Here is a 20,824-nt window from a genome sequence, read left to right as displayed (position 1 = left end):
TCTAAATTATCTTTAATTTAGTCTGACAGGAACATTATAAATAACATATGTTTGTTTGAAAAAAACACAAATACTAAATTGTAGGTTACAAAGAAGATGAAAAAAGGGAGAGTGAAATTCCTGTAATTTATAACCTAAAAAATTTGGCAAAGATGTGGAGAAAGGGGAACCCTCCTGCACTGTAGTATGGAGTTACCTCAAAAAATTTAAAATGGAATTGCCTAATGTCTCAGCAATTCCACTGCTGAGAATTTATCCAAAGAAGCCCAAAACACTAATTTGAAAGAACGTAAGCACCCTATGTTTATTGTGTATTATTTATAACAGCCAAGATTCAGAAGCAGCCCAAATGACCATCAATAGATGAATGGATGAAAAGAAACTATGGGACATTTACACAATGAAATACTACTCAGTTTAAAAAAGAAGAAAATTTTACCCTTTGTGATAGCACTGATGGACCTGGGGAACATTATGCTAAGTGAAAGAAGCTAGTCAGAGAAAGACAAATACCATATGATTTCACTCATATGTGGAATCTAATGAACAAACTGAATTAACAAGCAAAATAGAGACAGGCTCATAGAATAGGCAGATAGCTCTGGAGAGGGAGTTAGGGTGAAGGAATCAAGCAAAAATGAAAAAGAACTCATGGACACAGACAACAGTGTGGTGATTGTATGGGGAAGAGGTATAAGGGGGATAAATGATAATGAAAAAACACAATAACAATACATTTTTAAAAATTTGCTTAGGAATCACAGTACAAAAAATAAAAATAAAAAAAACTAAAGGATTTTCAAACATATACTTATTAGCCATTGCACTTTCAGTTCTATGAAATACTATTTCAGAAAAATACATAGTAGCATCTCTACTACAAATATTCAGAAATGCTAGATAACATAAAAAAAGATTTTTAACTATAAATTACTATGTTTGCAAGAATAAAGAGGAAGTCCATGGGGCTAGAACCAAATGCCAAAGCAACATCCATCAAAGAAAATTGGACAAATTTAATTACATCAATGTTAAGTACTTCTGTCCTTAAATGACACAGTTAAAAGATAAAAGAGAAGTCATACACTGGGAAAAAATATCTGCAAACTGCATATCTGACAAGGGATTTGTATCCAGAATATAAAAATAACTCAAAACTCACTAAGAAAAGAAGCAACCCAATAGAAAAAAAATGGGCAAAATATTTGAATATAAGGATGACAACTAACCACTTAAAAAGATGCTCAACAAATTAGTCAAGAGGAAACAAAAATTAAAATCACAAATACCACCATACACCTATTAGAATGACTAAAATTAGAAAGACTGACTATACCAAGAATTGCCAAGAAAGCAGACAAAGTGGCACTCTGGTACACTAACGGCAGGACTGTAAAATGGTGCCACCATGTTGAAAACCAGTCTGGTGGTCTCTTACAAATTTAAACACATATTTACCATATGACTCAATCGTCCCACTCCTACTTATATTTACCCAATAGAAATAAAGGCATGTACCATACAACAACTTGTATATATACAAAAGTGCATGTCCAAAGTCCATGTCAGCTTTATGTGTAAGAGCCAAAAATAATAAACAACCAAATGTCCATTAATAGGTAAACAGGTAAACAAAACAGTGGTATGTCCGTACAATGGAATATAACTCAGCTATAAAAAGAAATGAATAATCAATGTATTTAATAATATTTATGAATTTCATAATTATTCTGAGAGAAATTATTACGCACATACATAAGAGTATGTAATTTATGATTCCATGTATATAAAGTTGTAGAAAATCTACACTGACCAAAAAAGCAGATCTGTGGTTGCCTAGGGTTGGGGATGAGTGGGATATTAAGGAAAAATTAGGAGGGGTTAGAGGGAGGGATTACCAAGGAGCATGAGAAACTTTTTGAGCTGATCAGTATTTCATTATCTTGATTCTGGTGGTGGCTTCACAAATATACGTATGTTAAAAACTTGCCAAATTATATAATTTAAATATGTGAGGTTAATTATATCTTAATCATACATCAATAAAATCAGAGCTAATATATATACAGGGTGGGGCAAAAGTAGGACTACAAGTTGTTCATATGGAAAATACAGTAATTAATAATTAATGCAAGAATAAACTCTTGTGTTTTACATACTCACAACTATAAACCTACTTTTGTCCCACTCTATATTTAAAAAAAAACTGCTTTAAACATAGTGAAAAAAAGACTAGACAAAACAAATGCACAAGCTCAAACAAAAGTACACATATGGAACTTTGCACAACCTAATTCTTTTTACATACATGGGGAATGTTTATAAGAGATAACCAAAAGCATGTCTTTGGAAATAACCAAATAATCCGTAACATACGATCTTTCATGATCATAACACAATTGAATTAGAAGTCAATGGGGAAAAAAGATATGGGAAAAATATGTATTTTGAACAGTTAAAATAATTTATAAGTCACAGAAGAAATCACAATGGATATTTGAGTTTCTGAGGGGCTCTGATAATGAGCATGCCTCTTCACCTATTGTATTCTAAACAGCTTGAGAAATAAGATGATGAACTGGCAGATGGAGACAAGTGGAGTACCTAATTCAGTGGGGAAAGAGACGGAACTTTTTACTGAACCACAGAATTAGATGGCCTTACCCACCCAAATGTACACAAAGACAACTCTGGAATGGAGAAGGCTTTCCCTTTATCCTCCCCTAGAACTGCATTCCCAGTTCTGGAGGAGATGAAAACAGGTTGGTCCCAAGAGAAAGGCAGAGGTGAATCAAGTATACCCTAATTTATTCCTCCCAAATGTACCACACAGATAAGATACTTCATCTTCCCTACGACCAAATGAGTGAAAGGGTAGAGAAGGGCTAGGAGTTATAGTACTTGAGTTCCCCCTTCACATAGATGGAGACATCAGAGTCATAAAGAAATGTATGTAAAACAAGGAAAAAAAATTTAAACTATTAAAATAAAAATATTCCTTATCAAAATTTATGAGTTATAGCTAATGTGACTGTTAAAAAGAAATTTATAACCTAAATGTATATACTAGCAAGAAAAAAATTTAAAAGCATTCAGCTGAACAAGCTAGAAAAAGAAAATCAATATATCCACACAAAATAGAATAAATAATGATGATAAGAGCAGATATTCATTCATGAGATAAATAAAAAGGAAAGACTTTAGAATATAATTTCCATGGGAATGAATGTTGCTTGATATCACAGAGTTTTACCTATCTGTTCAATGATGAGTCTTCAGACCCTAGAGTAGTGCCTAATTCATTCTAGGTGCAAAATAAATGTTTGCTGAATGAAAAGAAAAAAAACCCCTCAATGTCTACTTCTTTGAAAGGCAAAACAAATAAACTGGCAACACTATGCAAGACACGGATATGAAGAGAACTCAGTCCACATACAGTAGAAATTCTTTTGAAGTTGCTATATGAGTACATAAATATTATATATCACTTTTTGCCACTGATTTGATAACAGACAAAATAATTTCCTAGAAATATAATAAAGAAGTATAAGGCAGTATTAGTATAAAGAAGTAGACAACCATCTGAATGTCTTGTAACTATGAAAATGTCCAGTAGACCTAGATGATTTTATAGGCCAAAAGTCAAGTCACAGATGATTCCAATTTCAGAAAAAATATTTTAGAAATGGAAAATAAGAAAAAGCTTTAAATTTTTGAACTAGTTTTATTGTGTCTAGGTACATTTATGTTATTTAAAACATTGGGAAATATACATAAAATTTACTCTTATCCATTTTTAAGTGTACAGTTCTGTGGCATTAAGTACACTCAAACTATGCTACCATCACCACTATCCATCCATAATATTATTTTCATCTTGCAAAACTGAAATTCTGTACCCATTAAACAATAATTCCCCATTCTCCCCTTCCTACATCCCCCAGCAACTACCATTCCACTTTCAGTCTCTGAATCTGACTATTCTAGGTACCACATATAAATAGAATCATACAACATTTGTCTTTTTGTGGTTGGTTTATTCACCTTGCATAATGTCCTCTAGGCTCATCCATGCTGTAGCATGTGTCCGAACTTCCTTCCTTTTTAAGGTTGAATAATATTCCATTCTAAGTATATATCACATTTTGTTTATTCATCTGTCGATGAACAACTGAGTTGCTTTCACCTTTGGCTATTGCAAATAGTGCTGCTATGAACATAGTTTCAACTCCCACTTTCAATTCTTTTGGGTGTATGCCCAGAAGTGGAATTGCCAGATCGTATGGTAATTTATGTTTACATTTTTGAAGAACTGCCATAGTGACTGTTCCACTTAACATTCCTACCAACAGTACTCAAGGGATTGTTCAGTTCTGATATCAAGATTATTCTAGCTCCGTAAAACTAAAACTTTCCCTTACCTAGAAATTCAGATGGCCAGTATTTTACTTAGGATTAGTTGCATCTATGCCCAAGTGTAAAACTGACTGACCCATACTAAAAATCTGAATAACCCAAAATGCAAATACAAAATTTACACATCATAATTAAGTAGTTTATCCCCCAAATACAAGGATTTTAAAAATTTATATAACAAATTAGTGCAGTCCAATTTAATAAAGGTAGAAAATCAATGATCATTACAACAGATAGAGGACATAATTCAGTATCCATTCATGACTTTTAAAAGGAAATAAAAATTTGGTTTATTTCTAATCCTTATACTGTTTTTTTCATTTTACCAGAAAATATAACATAATACTAATAGAAGTCCCAACAATAAGCATCCTTTTTTTGTTCTCAACTTCCAAGGGAAGGCTTCTAATAATTCACCATTTAATGATACTCACTTAAAGTTTTTAGTCAATAATCTTTATTAGCTTAAAGGTTATTTATTTCTATTCCGCATTTGCCAAGAGTATTTTTTATTTGTTTGTTGTTCTAACTTTCTACACTTCTTTGTTTCTAAACTAAAAACCCAAGAGAATCAACAAATCCAAATAATCAGAATAGGAGAATACAGCAAAATTATAGATATGAAATTATTATATAAAAATCAAATCAATAATGGCCATTGTCAAATCACCATTTCTAAGTAAAACTATTCAATAAAAGAAACCAGGGCTTTTTGGAGAAATGTCTGATTCTAGGGCTGAGCCAAGAAAAATGTAAGGTGAGCCTGAACCTTCTTATAGTACCAGACTGTGAAGAAGTACTCAAAAAAAAAAAAGCCCTGGCTAGGGTAGCTCCGTGGATTGAGCACGGGCTGCAAACCAAAGTGTCGCAGGTTCGATTCCCAGTCAGGGTACATGCGTGGGTTGCAGGTCATGGCCCCCAGCAACCGCACATTGATGTTTCCACATTGATGTTTCTCTCTCTCTCTCTATCTCCCTCCTTTCCCTCTCTAAAAATAAATAAAATCTTTAAAAAAAAAATTATGGGCCAAATCAAAGGGATACAGAAGCAAGCCTAACGCAGCTCCCAATGGCCAACACTCAAATAATTTAAACAAAAAAAATAAATAACGTAGTATTTTACTCAAGTGTAAAATAAACATACATGAATACATATTAATGTAAATAAATGAGTGAATAAATAAATAAATACCAAAAAGAGACAAATCTTAAATAATGTATGTGGATACTCCCTGTTACCCCCCAGGAAGTGAAGACTAATTCCTGCCCCTCTCCATCTTCAGGGTGGACTACACTTACTGCCTCATTTCAAAAGAATAGAACAGAGAAAGGAAAAATAGTAACTTTCTAATGGAGAAACTTGGCAAACACTACCTTAATCAAGGGAGAAAGGTTAACATCAGTGATGTTACGCAGAGGTCACATACCCCCCAATATGGTATGATGAAAAGGGCATTTCACCTCTGATATTCTTTTTAAAAACCCATAATCCAGTCTAATCATAAGAAAAACACCAGATTGAGGGACATTGTATAGGATAACTGGCCAACGCTTTTTAAGACTGTCAAGGTCATGAAAAATAAGGACAGACTGAGAAACTGTCATAGACCAGAGGAGACTGGGAAGATGTGATAACTGAATACAGTGGGGTACTCTAGATTGGATAGATTGATGGAAAAATTAGTGAAATCCATACAGTCTGGGTTTGAACTACTGGTAATATACCAATCTCAGTTTCTTAGTTTTGTCAAGTGTACTGTGATAATGTAAAATGTTACCAATGGGTAACCAAGATGACAAATGTACATAAACTCTCTTTTGCAATTTTTCTATAAATCTTAATGCTATTTCAAAATTACTGAATAAAACTTATTCCAAAATTATTGAATAAAAATCTGCCCTGGCTGGTGTGACTCAGTGGATTGAGTATCAGCCTGAGGATCAAAGGATCGCCATTTGATTCCCAGTCAGGGCACATGCCTGGGTTGTGGACCAGGTTCCCAGTATGGGGCACACCAGAGGCAACCACACATTGATGTTTCTCTCCCTCTCTTTCTTTTTCCCTTCCCTTCTCTCTAAAAATAAATAAATAAAATCTTTTTAAAAAATCAATAATGTTCTTATAACCAAGTAATAACCAATTAGAAAATGCAATTTCAAAAAAGTCTAACAAAATACATAAATAAATGAAAAGGAATACCAAAGCATCATAGAAAGACTATACATTTCAAAGATGCCATTTAATTTTTAAATTAATTTATAAACTCAATATAATAAACTCATTAGAGGTTGAAGAACAGTGGGATTGTTTTATATCTTTACAAATTTCTTTAAATATTTATCTTTATAGAATACAGAGGGATTCTCATAATCTGCTTTTGTCTTCAATTTGTTTTCATACCACATACCATATAGCCTCTAGAAACCTTCACTCTAAACCCTGAATGACAGTGATATAGGAAAATAATATCTTAGCATTATTATGAAATAATTTTGACCCTGCAGACCCACTAAGAGTCCTGGAACCAAATTTTGGTCAGCACTGTTCTGGAGAAAAAATGTGCCATTCCTCTTAACATTAAGCCCTCAGGCTATTTTTTTTAATCTACATTTTGATATGAAAATTTTCATATACAGAGAAGAGGTGAAAGAATTTTTATAATAAATAACCATATAGACACTACTTAAATTCTATAATTAACATTTTACTCTGCTTCTTTTTATCACATATCTGTCCATCCCTCTATGTATCCATCAATCAATCTCTTTTTCTCTTCATTTCTTCCAAAGTTTCAAGTATCAGTATACTTCCCTTAAAATACTTCAGCATGTATATCACTACTTAGAATTTAGTAATTTTTAAAAATTCTCTTTTCTTTTTAAGTAAAATTTACATACAATGAAATACACAAAACTTTAAGTATACAATTTGGAGATTCAGGCAATAGAACTGCCCAAATCTCTCAAGATAAAGAACATGATTCACACCCCAGACAGTTCCTTCAGACCCATTCCAGTAAATCCCTCACCCCGCCCTAGCCCCCCAGAAGCAATCACTGTTCTAGTTTTTTCTACCCAGATTATCTTTGCCTTTTCAAGAAACTGTTACATAAATGGACTCATATAAAAAGACTTAATGTAATTCTTCTTTTAATACAATGTTTTTTAGAGCCATTTATACTATTTTTAAAAAGTATTTAAAATCAGTTTACCTACCATAAAAATGACTATCAAGATGAGACAAATGCCCACTATGATAAGGAAGGGAATTAGGTAGTATTCCAGAGGAAGACTAAATTCTGGAACTAAGATAATGTGGCCCCTGGAAGAAAACAAGAATTAATAAATGAGAAATATTGAGTTGCCAAATTATGATGCTAATCCAAATCAAATATACTTTTAAAAAGCATTTAGACATTACAATTCAATCCACTAGACACATCACATTTTCTAATATATAATTTCCAATAACTTAAGGGATGACTTTTCCATTTTAAGTCTATTTTACATATTTGCCAAAATTATTTGTCCATATAATTCAAAAAAGCTTTTAGACTGGGTAGTGGAATCAGCCGATCAATACTTACTGTGTCTATCCTGGAAATACATTATTTACTGAATTTAGTAACCTGGACAAAAGTATGCATATTTTATAGGCAAAATCAACATTAAAATAATGGCAATACCTTAAGTAGTATGTCAATAACAACCCCACCTCAACCCAATTACTGTTCATAAGTTTCCCCTCTGAAAAAAACTCTGAAGCCACCAATGATGAAAGTATACTCCTTCCTCCCTATATGCTTTCATAAACTTGTTTTACCAGAGACAATGGACACAGCCCCTGTACTCTACATTATCTGTGAGACACAGAATGGGAAACTGGTAAAGGAATTCACAGGAGTTGTAGCTTCCTCTCTATTCTCCATCTTCACTGCTTCCCTGGGGGGAAAAAAACTATAAAAATATGTATTTTGTCAGGGGAGAGGTGGAGAATGCTACATGCCTTATTCCCCTTTGTTACTAATGTGTTATTAGTTACTGTAATATTACTATTATAAAAACTGAAAAGGACTCATGAAATTAAACTGTGATCAGAGTAGGCACACTATTTGTGTTATGTGAACAAATTTTACATGGCAGCAAAACCCTGCATTAGAAAATATCCTCAGTCTAGGAAAGGGTCTGTATACTGGTCAGTAGCAAGACTGATTTCTCCATTGTACTTCTGTGCTACTCAACTAATATAGTGTCAGCAATGCTACTCTGTTATCCATGGCTCAGTGATTAATTTAGGCAGTGAAGCCAGGTACTTCATAATACAAGGATTAAACACAAAACAAAACTTCTCAATTTTATAAAAGAAAATAAAAATAGGTTGACTCCTCCCCTGATACAGAGATGCTTAGGACACCATAGTACTTAGGAAAAATACCATGAAAGCAAATTATTTCCATTTCAAAGTGACTTTTTTAAAATCCTTGCCCAAGGATACATTTACTGATTTTAGAAAGAGAGGAAGAAGGAGAGAGAGAAGGGGGAGGAGGAGTGTGGAGAGAAACATGGATTTGTTGTTCCACTCATTTGTGTATTCATTGGTTGATTCCTATGTGTGCCCTGACCAGGGACTGAATCCACAACCTTGGTGTATGGGGACGACACTCTAACCAACTGAGCTAGCCTCATTGGTTGAACAAATAAAAGGACATACCATGTTCTTGGATAAGGAGATTTAACATCCTATAAATGCCAATTCTCCCCAAATAAGTTTTTAAGTATGATGTAATTTCAATAAAAATACCATCAGGTTTTTCTAGGGCTACACAATTGCTTATTCAACTCCTTTGGAAGGAGAAATCCAAACCCTCATAGATGGCTGGTGCTCGTGCTCTGGAAAGCAGTCTAGCTTTACTTCTATTTCCTCTGTCTGTGCAGGCTCCCACAGCTGAGCCTACAGATTCATCCCCGTCCAGGTCATACCAGATCAATTTGTATTTGAAAAAGGGGATATTTAAACAGCTTAGTATCTTACACACAACCTCCATGTGAAGCCCTACATATAATACTCTCCATGAGCTCTGCAGTTAAGATATGATCACTGAAGTGGAGTCCTAAGCAACCCAGGAAATAGTGTCTTATTCTACTTTCCATGAGTTTCCAGACTAATTTCAAACCAGGTGTCTCAGCCTAAACTTTGTTACAATTACTCTAATTTCCCAATCCCTATGCTGATACATGAGATATTTGTCCTGGCGTCTGTTTTCATACCAACCTCCACCATCCTGGATCAAAGAGCTATCTCTACACTACTGAGCCCCAATGGATATACAACCACACATCAAAGCCTTTCTTCTTGTAAAGCAACAACTACACACCAAAGTCTTCCTATAAACCAACTTTCCAGGCAATGACCTGTGATCAGCCCAGCTGCGGGACACGTTCACTCTTTCGGATGACTACTGCCCTGAACTTGCCCCTTTCAGACAAAGCTCACAACTGCCTCACCAAACATCCCACATTCCACACTAGACAGGCCCATACCTCAGTTCTGGGTCCCCATCTGTGGCACAACCTGTTCTGCTGCCAGCACAGTGCTCTTTATTGAAGAATACTCAGGTTGTACAATAGCAATTAAATTTCACCAGCATTTACTGACTATGCTGTCATCGTACCTGATCCTAGGGACAAATAATGAAAAAATGGAGTCCCTACACATAAGAGAGAATATGGAAATCTCCGAGTTGAAAGAAACAGGATTATATGTCCATGAAGATTAAATGGCCCCCTAAAGGCCATACCCCAGCAATATCTCCAGTTCACCTTGCTACTCACTACTATCAAAAACAATTCTTTCCTCTGCCCACAATTGTTAAAAGAAACACACATTAAAGCTACCAGCAGAACTGTTTCTTACCTATCTGATTAGGGTAAATCTAAAAATCTGACAACATAATTTGTTGATGACTCTTCGGGAAAAGAGACACTGTTATATACTGCTGGCATAACCCTATGGATGAGAGTTTGCCAATATCTAGCAACCTTTGACCTAGCATTTGTACTTCTAGAAATCTTTTCCAAAGATAAACTAGCAAAAACATGAAAAGGCTTCTACATAAGGTTATTTACTAGAGCACTACTTAACAGCAAAAGGCTGTAAATAACTCCAGTGTTCATCAACAGGGGACTAGCAGTTAATGGAGTTCTATGCATCTTTTATAAAGAAATGAAAAATCTGTCTTCTCATATGGTGTGATCTCCAGGCCATACTGTTAATTGAAGAAAAACAAGATAGGAAACAGTGTTAATGTATTGAGAATGGAAGACAGAGAAGAGATAGGTATTTTTACATTAAAAAAAAATAATTAAAGAATAAGCTAAAAACTTTAAAAAATTATTACTTTAAGGTAAGGGTACAACAGGAGGGACAAGGTGAATAACACATGTAAGCTGGATGTCACTGGATAAACCCTGTCTTGCTGGTTATGATTTTAAATTTATATAGAATTATTAAAGTCATAGTGCAGATAGAAACACAATCCCTAAAAGTAAAATATATCAACTACAGTTGTGTTTCCAGTTGACAGCATCAGCACACACAACAATTATATCATGTCTTTAAAATATAATTTGACTTTATATCCTTGTGATATAACTTAAGCAAAGAAAGAACTGTTTTGTTTTTTTTAATCCTCACCCAGGCACATGTTCATTAATCTTAGAGAGACAGACCAGAGAGAGAGAGAAAGAAACATTGATTGGTGGTTTTCTATATGCACCCCAACCAGGAAATGTACCAGCAAACCCAGGTATGTGCCCTGACTGGGAATTGAACCCACAAACTTTTGGTGGACAGGACAGTACTCCAACCAACCCAGCACCTGGCCAGGGCAAGAACTGTTTTTTATAGATGTTCATATAGTGTTGGTATTGTTCTGCTGAGTCTATTTTGTGTGTATTATGTAATTTAAAAAGAAAAAAATAATTATATTGGTGTCTTCGAGCACAGAAAAATACAGATGTGAGATCAACAAAGTAAAAATCCTATAGCCCCAAATTTAAATTGGAAGTAACAGTACACACTTACGATTTATTGTATCTTTAAAAGCCTATATATTTCTTAGCTCTGTGCACTGAAAAGCCCTAGAAATAGTGGCAAATCCATGAGCAACGATTACCCCTGGTCTCTAAATACCATAATCAATTAAAAGGAACCAGAATTTGAAGAAATGACTGATTCTAGGTTAGGGGAAGGAAAAGAATAGGCCTGGAACATCTTGTCCTGTACCAAAAAGAAGGAATAAGCAAAAGCTCCTAGATTCCTGTCAAAAAAAAAAACAGGATTAAACTTGAAGTCCAAAATAGGACAATGTGAACATCAATAAAGATAATTACAATGGACTGGAACATATGAAATAGGCTTTAACTCACGAGTTTGCTATAATACTTTAAATCTATATATTAAATCATCTTTGGAAGATGTTAGCAAACCAAGTCATTTTAAAAAGCAGTAAAGGGAAAGAATCAAGTGTTTATCCTGTCTTTCCTAAAGACAATATACATGAAAGTGATCAAATAATAAGTGCAAGTCACCTTTAGAAAAGGATTTTAACTAATAAATGAAGGAGGAATTATAAAATTAAATTACTTGCATTACAAAGATAGATCCAAATATTGTTTCTGGTGGAAACATATAATACCATATATAAAGTATTCTTGCCTTCCGTATTCTTCTAGCCCCTCAGTAACTCTAATTGGAACAAACCTCAACATCTAATGAGTTTATAGGAAAAATAAGTAACAAAGGAATATTCAATATCCATACTACAGTCTGGACAAAGAAAAGTCCAGACTGTAGTAAAATGCACAGGACAAATTAAAAAAAAATTAAGGCATAAGACCAATACAGTATATAGACATTATTTAGAGTATTAAAAATATTTTTTAAAAAAGGATTTCAAAGAGTTGGAAAAATCTGAAGACTCAGTGTTTTGAAATTGAATTAATATTTACTTTTTAAAAAAAGGTATACCGTATTTTGCTGTGTATTATGTGCACTTTTTTGCCCAAATCTTTTAAGGAAAAATAATACATGGGCAGTACTATATATGGGTAGTACTAATTCTGTATCTATATAAATGTTTTTAATTCTTTTATTTATGCTTATGCATTAAAAGTGTAATTCTAGAAAGCAATAATGATATTCATATGCAAAATATCCTGGAACATGAAAATTGGTTTTATTTCTAAATATAAACAAATATATAAATAAATAATGTAGTACAACAGAATATTCTAAAACATAACCTTAATTGCAACTAATATTATCTCATTTTACCCTAATACAAAAAATTTTTACTCTACATCATTATTTTTTATATCCATTACTTACCCTCTTTCATATGTGAATTCATCCTTCAGGGAATTAGCTGATGATTCTCCAATAAAGACAGATGGTATGTCAATTTTCTTTAACAGAGCAACTATATAAAACAATAATAAAATTAGTTTTAGCTAACATTTTGCATATATACATTATCATGCTAGTTCAACAGTTCTATGAGATTGGGATATAATTATTTTTAATATTTCCATTGGATTTATCCTTAATAGACATAATTAACTATTAGAAAAAGAAGAAGAGAAATTTTAAGTTTTCTTTCCACACTTAATTCCTAAATGAGAAAGTGAAAAAGCTTTTTTTTTTTTTTAACATACCCATTCCCAGGAGAGGTACAAGCCTAAGAATGTTAAAAAAGACCACTTCACAACAGTCTGAAAAAATGACACCACACATGGATAGCTTTCCAGAGTGAAACGGCTGATAAGAATTGAAATAGGACAGGAGAGCTAAGTAAATTTCTACTTCCTCCTAACCCTGGAGTTCCTGGTAAAGTTTTGTGTTTTGGTTGGTGTCTTAAGAAATTTGACCGATAACCACATTACAAAACCAAAGTCAAATGCCAAAAAAGAAAACTTTGTAATAATTAGCCATTTCTCAGGAAAAGAAAAAAACAATCCTCAATATTACTACAGAAAAAGCAACTATATTTTCAGCTGTGAGTTAATTGAATAGATTTGAGTAATTGAATAGACTTTAGAGAAAGCTCATTTGTTTCCTTGTTATATTTTCACAATAACTTTGTTCTACATTTCTTTAAAAATGCATATTCATTATTTATTTTAAAAAGGGTGGAGGATACAAGTAAAAAATTACAAACAAACATAGCCATAATCCTTTCCACCCAAAGACAGAGGTTTTATTTGAATAAACCTTTGTCATTATCTAACCACCATCATAATCAAGACATAAAATGTTCTATCATCCCTCAAAATAAGTCCCTCCTGCCCCAACCTTAGCAACCATTAATGTGCTTTTCTTTAATCCTTATAAAGACAAGTTTTAATGTTTTAAAATCTTGGTATCCCTTGGTAGAATACATTTTTTTCACTTCCAGATTGGTTTGTTTTGTGCAAATATAATCACTCATTCCTACTCATACCCTCATTCTCTCCCTCTCTTTCACACACACAAACACACATCATCTAAACCCCAGGAGGGCAGGAAGCAAAATGGTTAGCAGAGAAATATTTAATCACTATTTTTATATCAATAGGATAAATAAAAATTTTATTTTTTATATCAATGAGGTCATATACTAATGGAAAAAAATATAAGCTTTTGTTCCACTCAATGATACACATCAGAGATTCTGCCACCTCAATAAAGACCCACCTCATCATCTTCATCGCTGCAGAGACACTGCTATAATCACATACACTTTAGGGGGATATTTTCTGTCTTGCTAGGAGATCTTTATCACATAGTTTACAATTTAATTGATTTGATAATTAAAACTGGGAATTACATACCCTTTGGTAAAATGAGTGTTCTACCCTTTCATGAAGATACTCTGATAAACTGAAGGAGAAACTTTTGGGTTATAATTACCAGAAGTAAGATAACTTCTTTGATTTATGATACTTAAAGTGATACAATAAGCTCCTCATTTTAGTCAAAAGATAAAGAAGAAGGGGGGCAATGATGTACACAAATATGAATAGCTACTTCACAAAATATTTGAAAAAATATTAAATTTTAATTCTGATGCACAAAACAATTCTGTGAAGTATATACTGCCAAACAGTGTTAACGTGATAACACAGACAAATCATAACTTAAATGGCCAGCCCCAACCTCTCCAGATTCATATATCCAGTTGCCTGTTTAATATCTCCACTTGACTGCCTAACACATGTTTCAAATGTAATGTTTCTCCAATGGGACTCTCAAGGTCTCTGCTCTAATTCCTAGTCTTTCTCATCTCTGTAATTAACCATTCACCTAGTTTCTCAGGGCAAACATCCTGGAGTCATCCTTGATTCCTCCTTCTCCTTTATTTCTTATAACAAATTCTATCAACTCAAAAAAGGTCCTTAATTCTACCACTTCTCACCACAATCATTGCTAACACTTCAAATCACCATCACCTCCTGCCTAGCTGCTGCAGCAACATTCTAACTCATCTCTGTTGGCACTCTTGGCCATCTTTTTTACCTTCAGTCTATTCTTAAAAAGAATCACAGCCAAAGTGAGCATTTAAAAATACCTTCATATGTCAGATCACCTCACACTTCTGTACACTGTATTTTACCACATATAATGTGCACTTTTGCCCAAATTTTTGAGAGAAAAATATGGATGCACATTATACATGGACAGTGCTAAAAAGTGTGAGTGTGCATTATACACAGCAAAATATAGTAAAACCCATGCAGAATAAGCTGCAAAATCCTACAGACCTGGACATGATCAGGCCTCTGATGCCCTTTCTAACCTCACCCCCTACCACTCTCTCTGTCCAAACACCAAGTATGCTTTATCTTTGAGCCTTTCCTTGGAGTCTTCCAAGGAAAACTCCTCCTCTGGAAATCTGCATGTCTCAGGCTCTCACTTTAGGACTATGCCTAAATGTCAAAGCCTCACACAAAGAAGTCTTCTCTGGCCACCCAATCTAAAATAGACACCGTTCTCTCATCCCTGTCCCTTTGTATCCCTTTAGCCAAACATATTTTTCTTCATAGCACTTGTCACTACTTGACATATATCATACCTCTTTGTGTTCACTTCCTCTCTCCCACCCTAGAACATAATAATAATAGTAACAGCAGCAATAATAGTAGCTAAATAACCATTAACTGGTTACTAAGAACCAGGCAGTCTTCTAAATGCTTAAATGGCTTAATTCATTCAATCCTCACAATAACCCAAATGAGTTTAATATTATTATTATTCCCATTTTACAGATCAAAAAAGTGAAGCACATAGATATTTCATAACATAGCCAAGGCCACACAGCTAGTAAGTGGCAGAGCTGGAATTCAAACCCTGGCAGACAGTCCCCAGAAACTGTAACCGACCAAACCAGGGCTCATCCAGGTGGTGCTTTGATGCATGACCCAACACTTACTGTTGAAGGAAACAGATTTTTATTTACAGGATTCCCACCTTGGGGGTGCTGAGAATACTCCTGCCCAAAACCTTGCTGTCCCATGAGACCCAGCACTTCCCTTGCACCCCACCAGGTTCTAAGCCAAAACCATGTCCAGAAGTTCCCCATATCCTTATCTGTTCTTAAGCTGGCTGCACAAGCAGGTTTCCAACCCCTCTGGAAGGTGCTCTTGTGGGTTTCAAAGTCACCATCCTCTTGCAGCAGCTCTCTCCTTCAAGATGTGGTGTACATTGTCCTCAGCCTCCATGTAATGGTTCAGGGAAACATGTGCCATGTTATTCTGGATCATGGCGGAGTCCCAAGAGAGTGACTTCTCTATACATCCTTCATAGAAGCAGAAGTCTGCAGCTCTATAGCCCCAGTTCAGCTCCAAGCACCTCCCCCTAATCCATATGTGTTTAGGCAGGTCCCCACACAGCTCCATCCACTCTCTCCTTAAACCCTTTCCTCCAGCCTGCATGGCTGCTATATCACTATAGACTACATGGCACCTTCCTCCTTCTACCCCAGGCCGCATGGCAGAAAAAAACCCTTCTCTACATCCTTTCAAACTGTGTGACTGCTTCCCCCTTCTCTCAGCCCACCCTTATTTTAAATGCCCAGCCTTCACATCCAGTCCCTCCTATGACATGCTACTTTTGCCAGTACCCCTGTATCTTTTACTTTCTTTTGGCTGCCATCTTTAATCAGGGCAAGAGTTCTCAGTGACACAGGGGCAACCAGCTCCTGCCTCTCACACAGGCACTGTATAAGCTCCCCAGCCTAAAGCTCCCCAGGCTATGTCATGAGTCATGATACCCACTTAAAGTCATGTACACCTTTCCCCAGGGTGGCAGCAGAGCTATTAACTTGCCATTGTAATGCAAAATATCTTAACTACTATATCTTCCACTTCCCCCTCCCCCAGTCCAGATTTGTGGGGAATATTTCAGAGAACCACTGCTCTGCACCCCATTACAAAACCACACCTTTAACTACTGCTACTTCAACGAAATGTATGAAAGTACGGCCTTAAATTGTATCAATCCCTGCTATACTCATGGTACTTAAAACTGCTTGATGCAGTACAGACTGTCAAAAAATACTTGCTGAAGAAAGAAAGCAATGATATAAGGAGAGGAAACAACCCGAGACATACTGGTAACTTTCCCTGGTTATATAGTTAGGCATTTGCACAGCCCAGACTCAACTTGGGGTTCTGACTCCTAACCCAGGTTCTTCCCACTTTTATAGCATAGGTTTTCTCATATACCTGCTCTTCTATGATCTTCACAATCTTGTCAAGTCAAATAAGAATTAAAATTATTCACACTTTTACAGATGAAAATAAAGGACTTAGGAAGGTTAAGTACTTTCCCAAAGGCTGAGGTAAGTAAAATCCCTTCATCAGTTCCTCTAAATCCCAAGTAGTGGTTGTCAAACTTTTGTGAAATCCTAGAACCCCTAGAGTGTACTTCATGCATCCTATAATTATGATAATTTAACCAGATAGAAGAATAAAATAATGATTTAATATCTTATAAGTTTGCCTCAGGTTATATTAGGAGTAGGAAGGAAAAGATTTCTACTCAAACAACAAAAAAATAATTTTTTATGTTATAAAAAGTTTTTTTGGTCTAGGAATCCAAAATATTGCCTATTGAAGATACAGTTATTTGAAGTCCTAAATACATTCCAATGTACTAAATCAGTCCATAGCTTTATGTCTGCTCTTTGTGCTGGGCTCTTTCTTCCATGTATGACTCAATGGAACTTAGTAGCAAGAGGTATTACTATTATGTACTAAAAGGAAAACAAAAATAAAATACCTAATCATACCCAATTTCCTGTGTGTGTGTGTGTATCTCCCCCACAGCATTGAAAAATTCAGTTCAACTCAAGTTTGATGATATATAGCCAGAAATAGTATCAGGTTCCACAGGTTAAGAGTTTAGTCCCATCCCACAAGACTAGAAACCCTCCTTCAGAAGCCAATTGCAAGCCACATTGTCTTGTGTGCTTCTGACTGACAAGTTATAGACTCAGGTTCCATCCCCCTACCCACTTATGTCCAGTTAATCTACTAGAGTAGCTCACAAAACTCAGAAAAATATTTTACTTACTAGATTACCAGTTTATTATAAAAGAATATAACTCAGAAACAGACATCAGAGATATACAGGGCAAGTACATGGGAAGGGACACAGAGTTTCCATGCCCTACCCAGGCAGCAATTCTCCCAGCACCCCCTGCTCATTCACCAAGCTCATTCACCAATCTGAAAGCTTTCCAAACCTATCCTTTTGTTATTTTAAGGAGGCTTCATTAGATCAAATAATTGATCAAATCATTGGCCATTCTGGATCCATTCAACCTCCAGCACTTCTTTCCTCCCTGAAGGTCACAGGGGTGGGACTAAAAGTTTCAACCCTCAAATCACAGGGCTGGTTCTCCCAGCAACCAGCCCTCACCCTTAGATGGGTTCTCCAAGTCAGCTCATCAACATAACAAAAGACATCTTTTTTTTTTTTTTACTCTCACTAAATTACGTGGAAACACACAACTTAAAAGTTACTTTCTGATTAAAGCCAGTTCATTAAAATTGGCTCATTCTCCTTAGATGCTAATATTTAGTAGTGAGTAAAGGAACAATATTCCCATTTTAAATGAAAAGCTATAGGAATTCCAATGTATATTAAGTGGCTAATAACCAACTGGTATTTAAGAAAGCACAAACGTGTAGCTTTGAAACTCCACAAGAATACAGTAGTCTCATATCCTAAAATTTAATCTTGTCAATCTCTAAATAAGTCACAAAAATTCTTTGATGTTATCTTTAACTCAACATATCTGTCTCTCTTTAAAATACCAACATATTTCCTAAAATGACGCACACAGATTAAAAAAAATTCAGAAAAGAACAAGTCAATTCCATTTCTATTTTGAATAAAATTGTCCCAGGGGTGAAAAATTGGGAATCACTTTTTTAAAAGAGATTATGCTTTTTAAACAGAACCCAAGAAAAGAAAAATCTTGTTAAGTTTTAGTTCTAAAAAATCTGTCAAACAGGAGAGAAGAAAAGTGATACCTGTACTTACTGTCGTTGGATCCCATGCCAATGAGCTCATCAGAATCAACATTGTGAACTATGGCTGCTTTGTATCCTGCTCTCTGTGCATTCAGAACCTGCGGGACAGAAAACAGTCATGGTATGAGGAAGAAAGTGCTTTCGTCACCCAGTCCCTCAGCTTCAACAAACATAAATCAACAGTCTATGCCATATAGCTAGGACTTCTTATTTATCTTGTATACATAAGAATAAATCTCTTCTGTTCTTAAAACATAAATGGATGTTTTACAATTGATTTTCCAGGACTTCTTCAGATATCTTCTTGGTTTCATTCATGGCATTAAATGAAATGAGAAGCAAACAAAGAATAGGGATAGAAGCTAAAGTACTAAAAAGATCCAAATCAATAAACCTGTCTAGCCCTAAAGAGATGGAAACTTTCAGTTACCAAGCTTCAGCCATCAGTCCTTGGGAATTCAATCTGCTTCTACTACTTATTAGTGGGATAAACTTGAGCAGATTATTTTTCTGCCTTATTTCTCAGTTACCACAATTTTAAAATGAGAATAACAATATTTTTCTCATGTAAACAGTATAAAAATGATTAATACTATGCCTAACACATATAAATGAGTCAAATAAAAGCTATTTTTATTAGTTTCATCATCAACCATGCTCTTAAAGATTCACTTCTAAAGTTTTGAAAATATTAAAAATACCTCCAGCCTAAAGTTGCTTACTTTGGTTCTATCTATTTAATCATTCCTGAAACTAGCCTCCAAAACACTAACTTTTGCATCATAAGAATATGACTATGTATGTGACAAAATTTTCTTATCTGTAGTATCTAAAAGGTATCCAAACAGGCTACCATACCTCACTTTAACAATAACAATATTTTAAATAAAAATAAACCCAGACCTAAGCTATTTAGTCATATAACCTTTGGACCACTGGTGGAAAAGGAAGGATTAGATCATTATTTGCATACTGACTGAATAAAATAAAAATTGGGCAGGCTATATCTATATAATAATGTACATATTATATATATTATATATACATATATAGTTTTGAATACTTTGAAAACTATATACATATATACAGTTTTGAATACTTAATATGGTAAGACACTCTTGAAATACATCACCTATTATCATTGCATAGTGTTAACTCTCTCAAACTATTTCTTCTTTTACTGTTGTTATTTTTTTTAAAGATTTTATCTATTTATTTTTAGAGAGAGGGGAAAGGAAGGAGAAAGAAGGAGAGAAACATCAATGTGTGGTTGCCTCTCCTCTGTCCCATACTGGGGACCTGGCCTGCAACCCAGGCATGTGCTCTGACTGGGAATTGAACCAGCGACCCTTTGCTTTGCAGGTCCACACTCAATCCACTGAGCCACACCAGCCAGGAATCTCAAAGTGTTTCTTTATGATTCCTATAATTCTAAAGAAAAAGGAATTTTTCTTAAATTTCCAGAGGGTCTAATATTCTGTTTTAGTTATCAGCACTATAACGATTCATTACTCTACTGTAATTCAACAAAAATAAAATCTGAATCAAGTTCCAAAGACTAAGGGAAAGCTCAAAGAAATGAGTTCTCAAGAGTCAAAAGAATAGCCACATATTCAGACAGACTCTGGATTTGAGTGCTAGATAAAAGGATGAAGCTCATGGATTCAACCCCAAACTGACAAGTTGGCTTTGCACAGAGTAAATTTCTCTTCTATATTACCCTTGACTTCTCTAAAATGACCTCACAATGTAAGCTGGGTATGTAAAATACACAATAATGTAGATTAATCAGAATAATTTCATCCTATCATTGAAAAAAATTGAATTGTCAT

The 20,824-nt window shown here is 34.7% G+C and overlaps 1 protein-coding gene across 3 annotated transcripts in view; it reads right to left on the bottom strand.

The window, feature by feature from the left end:
• The window catches only part of RNF13 (ring finger protein 13), a 124,131-nt gene that overhangs the window by 27,014 nt on the left and 76,293 nt on the right, over positions 1-20,824 (bottom strand). For 2 of the 3 annotated variants that reach the window (XM_028504446.2, XM_028504447.2), the window contains exons 5-7: positions 19,003-19,090; positions 12,805-12,895; positions 7,632-7,737 (exon numbers count right to left, since the gene is read on the bottom strand). In XM_028504446.2, the coding sequence (XP_028360247.1) occupies positions 7,632-7,737; positions 12,805-12,895; positions 19,003-19,090 (285 nt within the window). Of the gene's footprint in view, positions 1-7,631; positions 7,738-12,804; positions 12,896-18,992; positions 19,091-20,824 lie in introns of all 3 variants that reach the window. The other variant, XM_028504448.2, reaches the window with a different exon arrangement.

Source organism: Phyllostomus discolor, chromosome 2 (assembly GCF_004126475.2).
Source record: "Phyllostomus discolor isolate MPI-MPIP mPhyDis1 chromosome 2, mPhyDis1.pri.v3, whole genome shotgun sequence".
Lineage (NCBI taxonomy): Eukaryota > Metazoa > Chordata > Mammalia > Chiroptera > Phyllostomidae > Phyllostomus > Phyllostomus discolor.
This window is presented reverse-complemented; position numbering and strand designations above follow the sequence as displayed.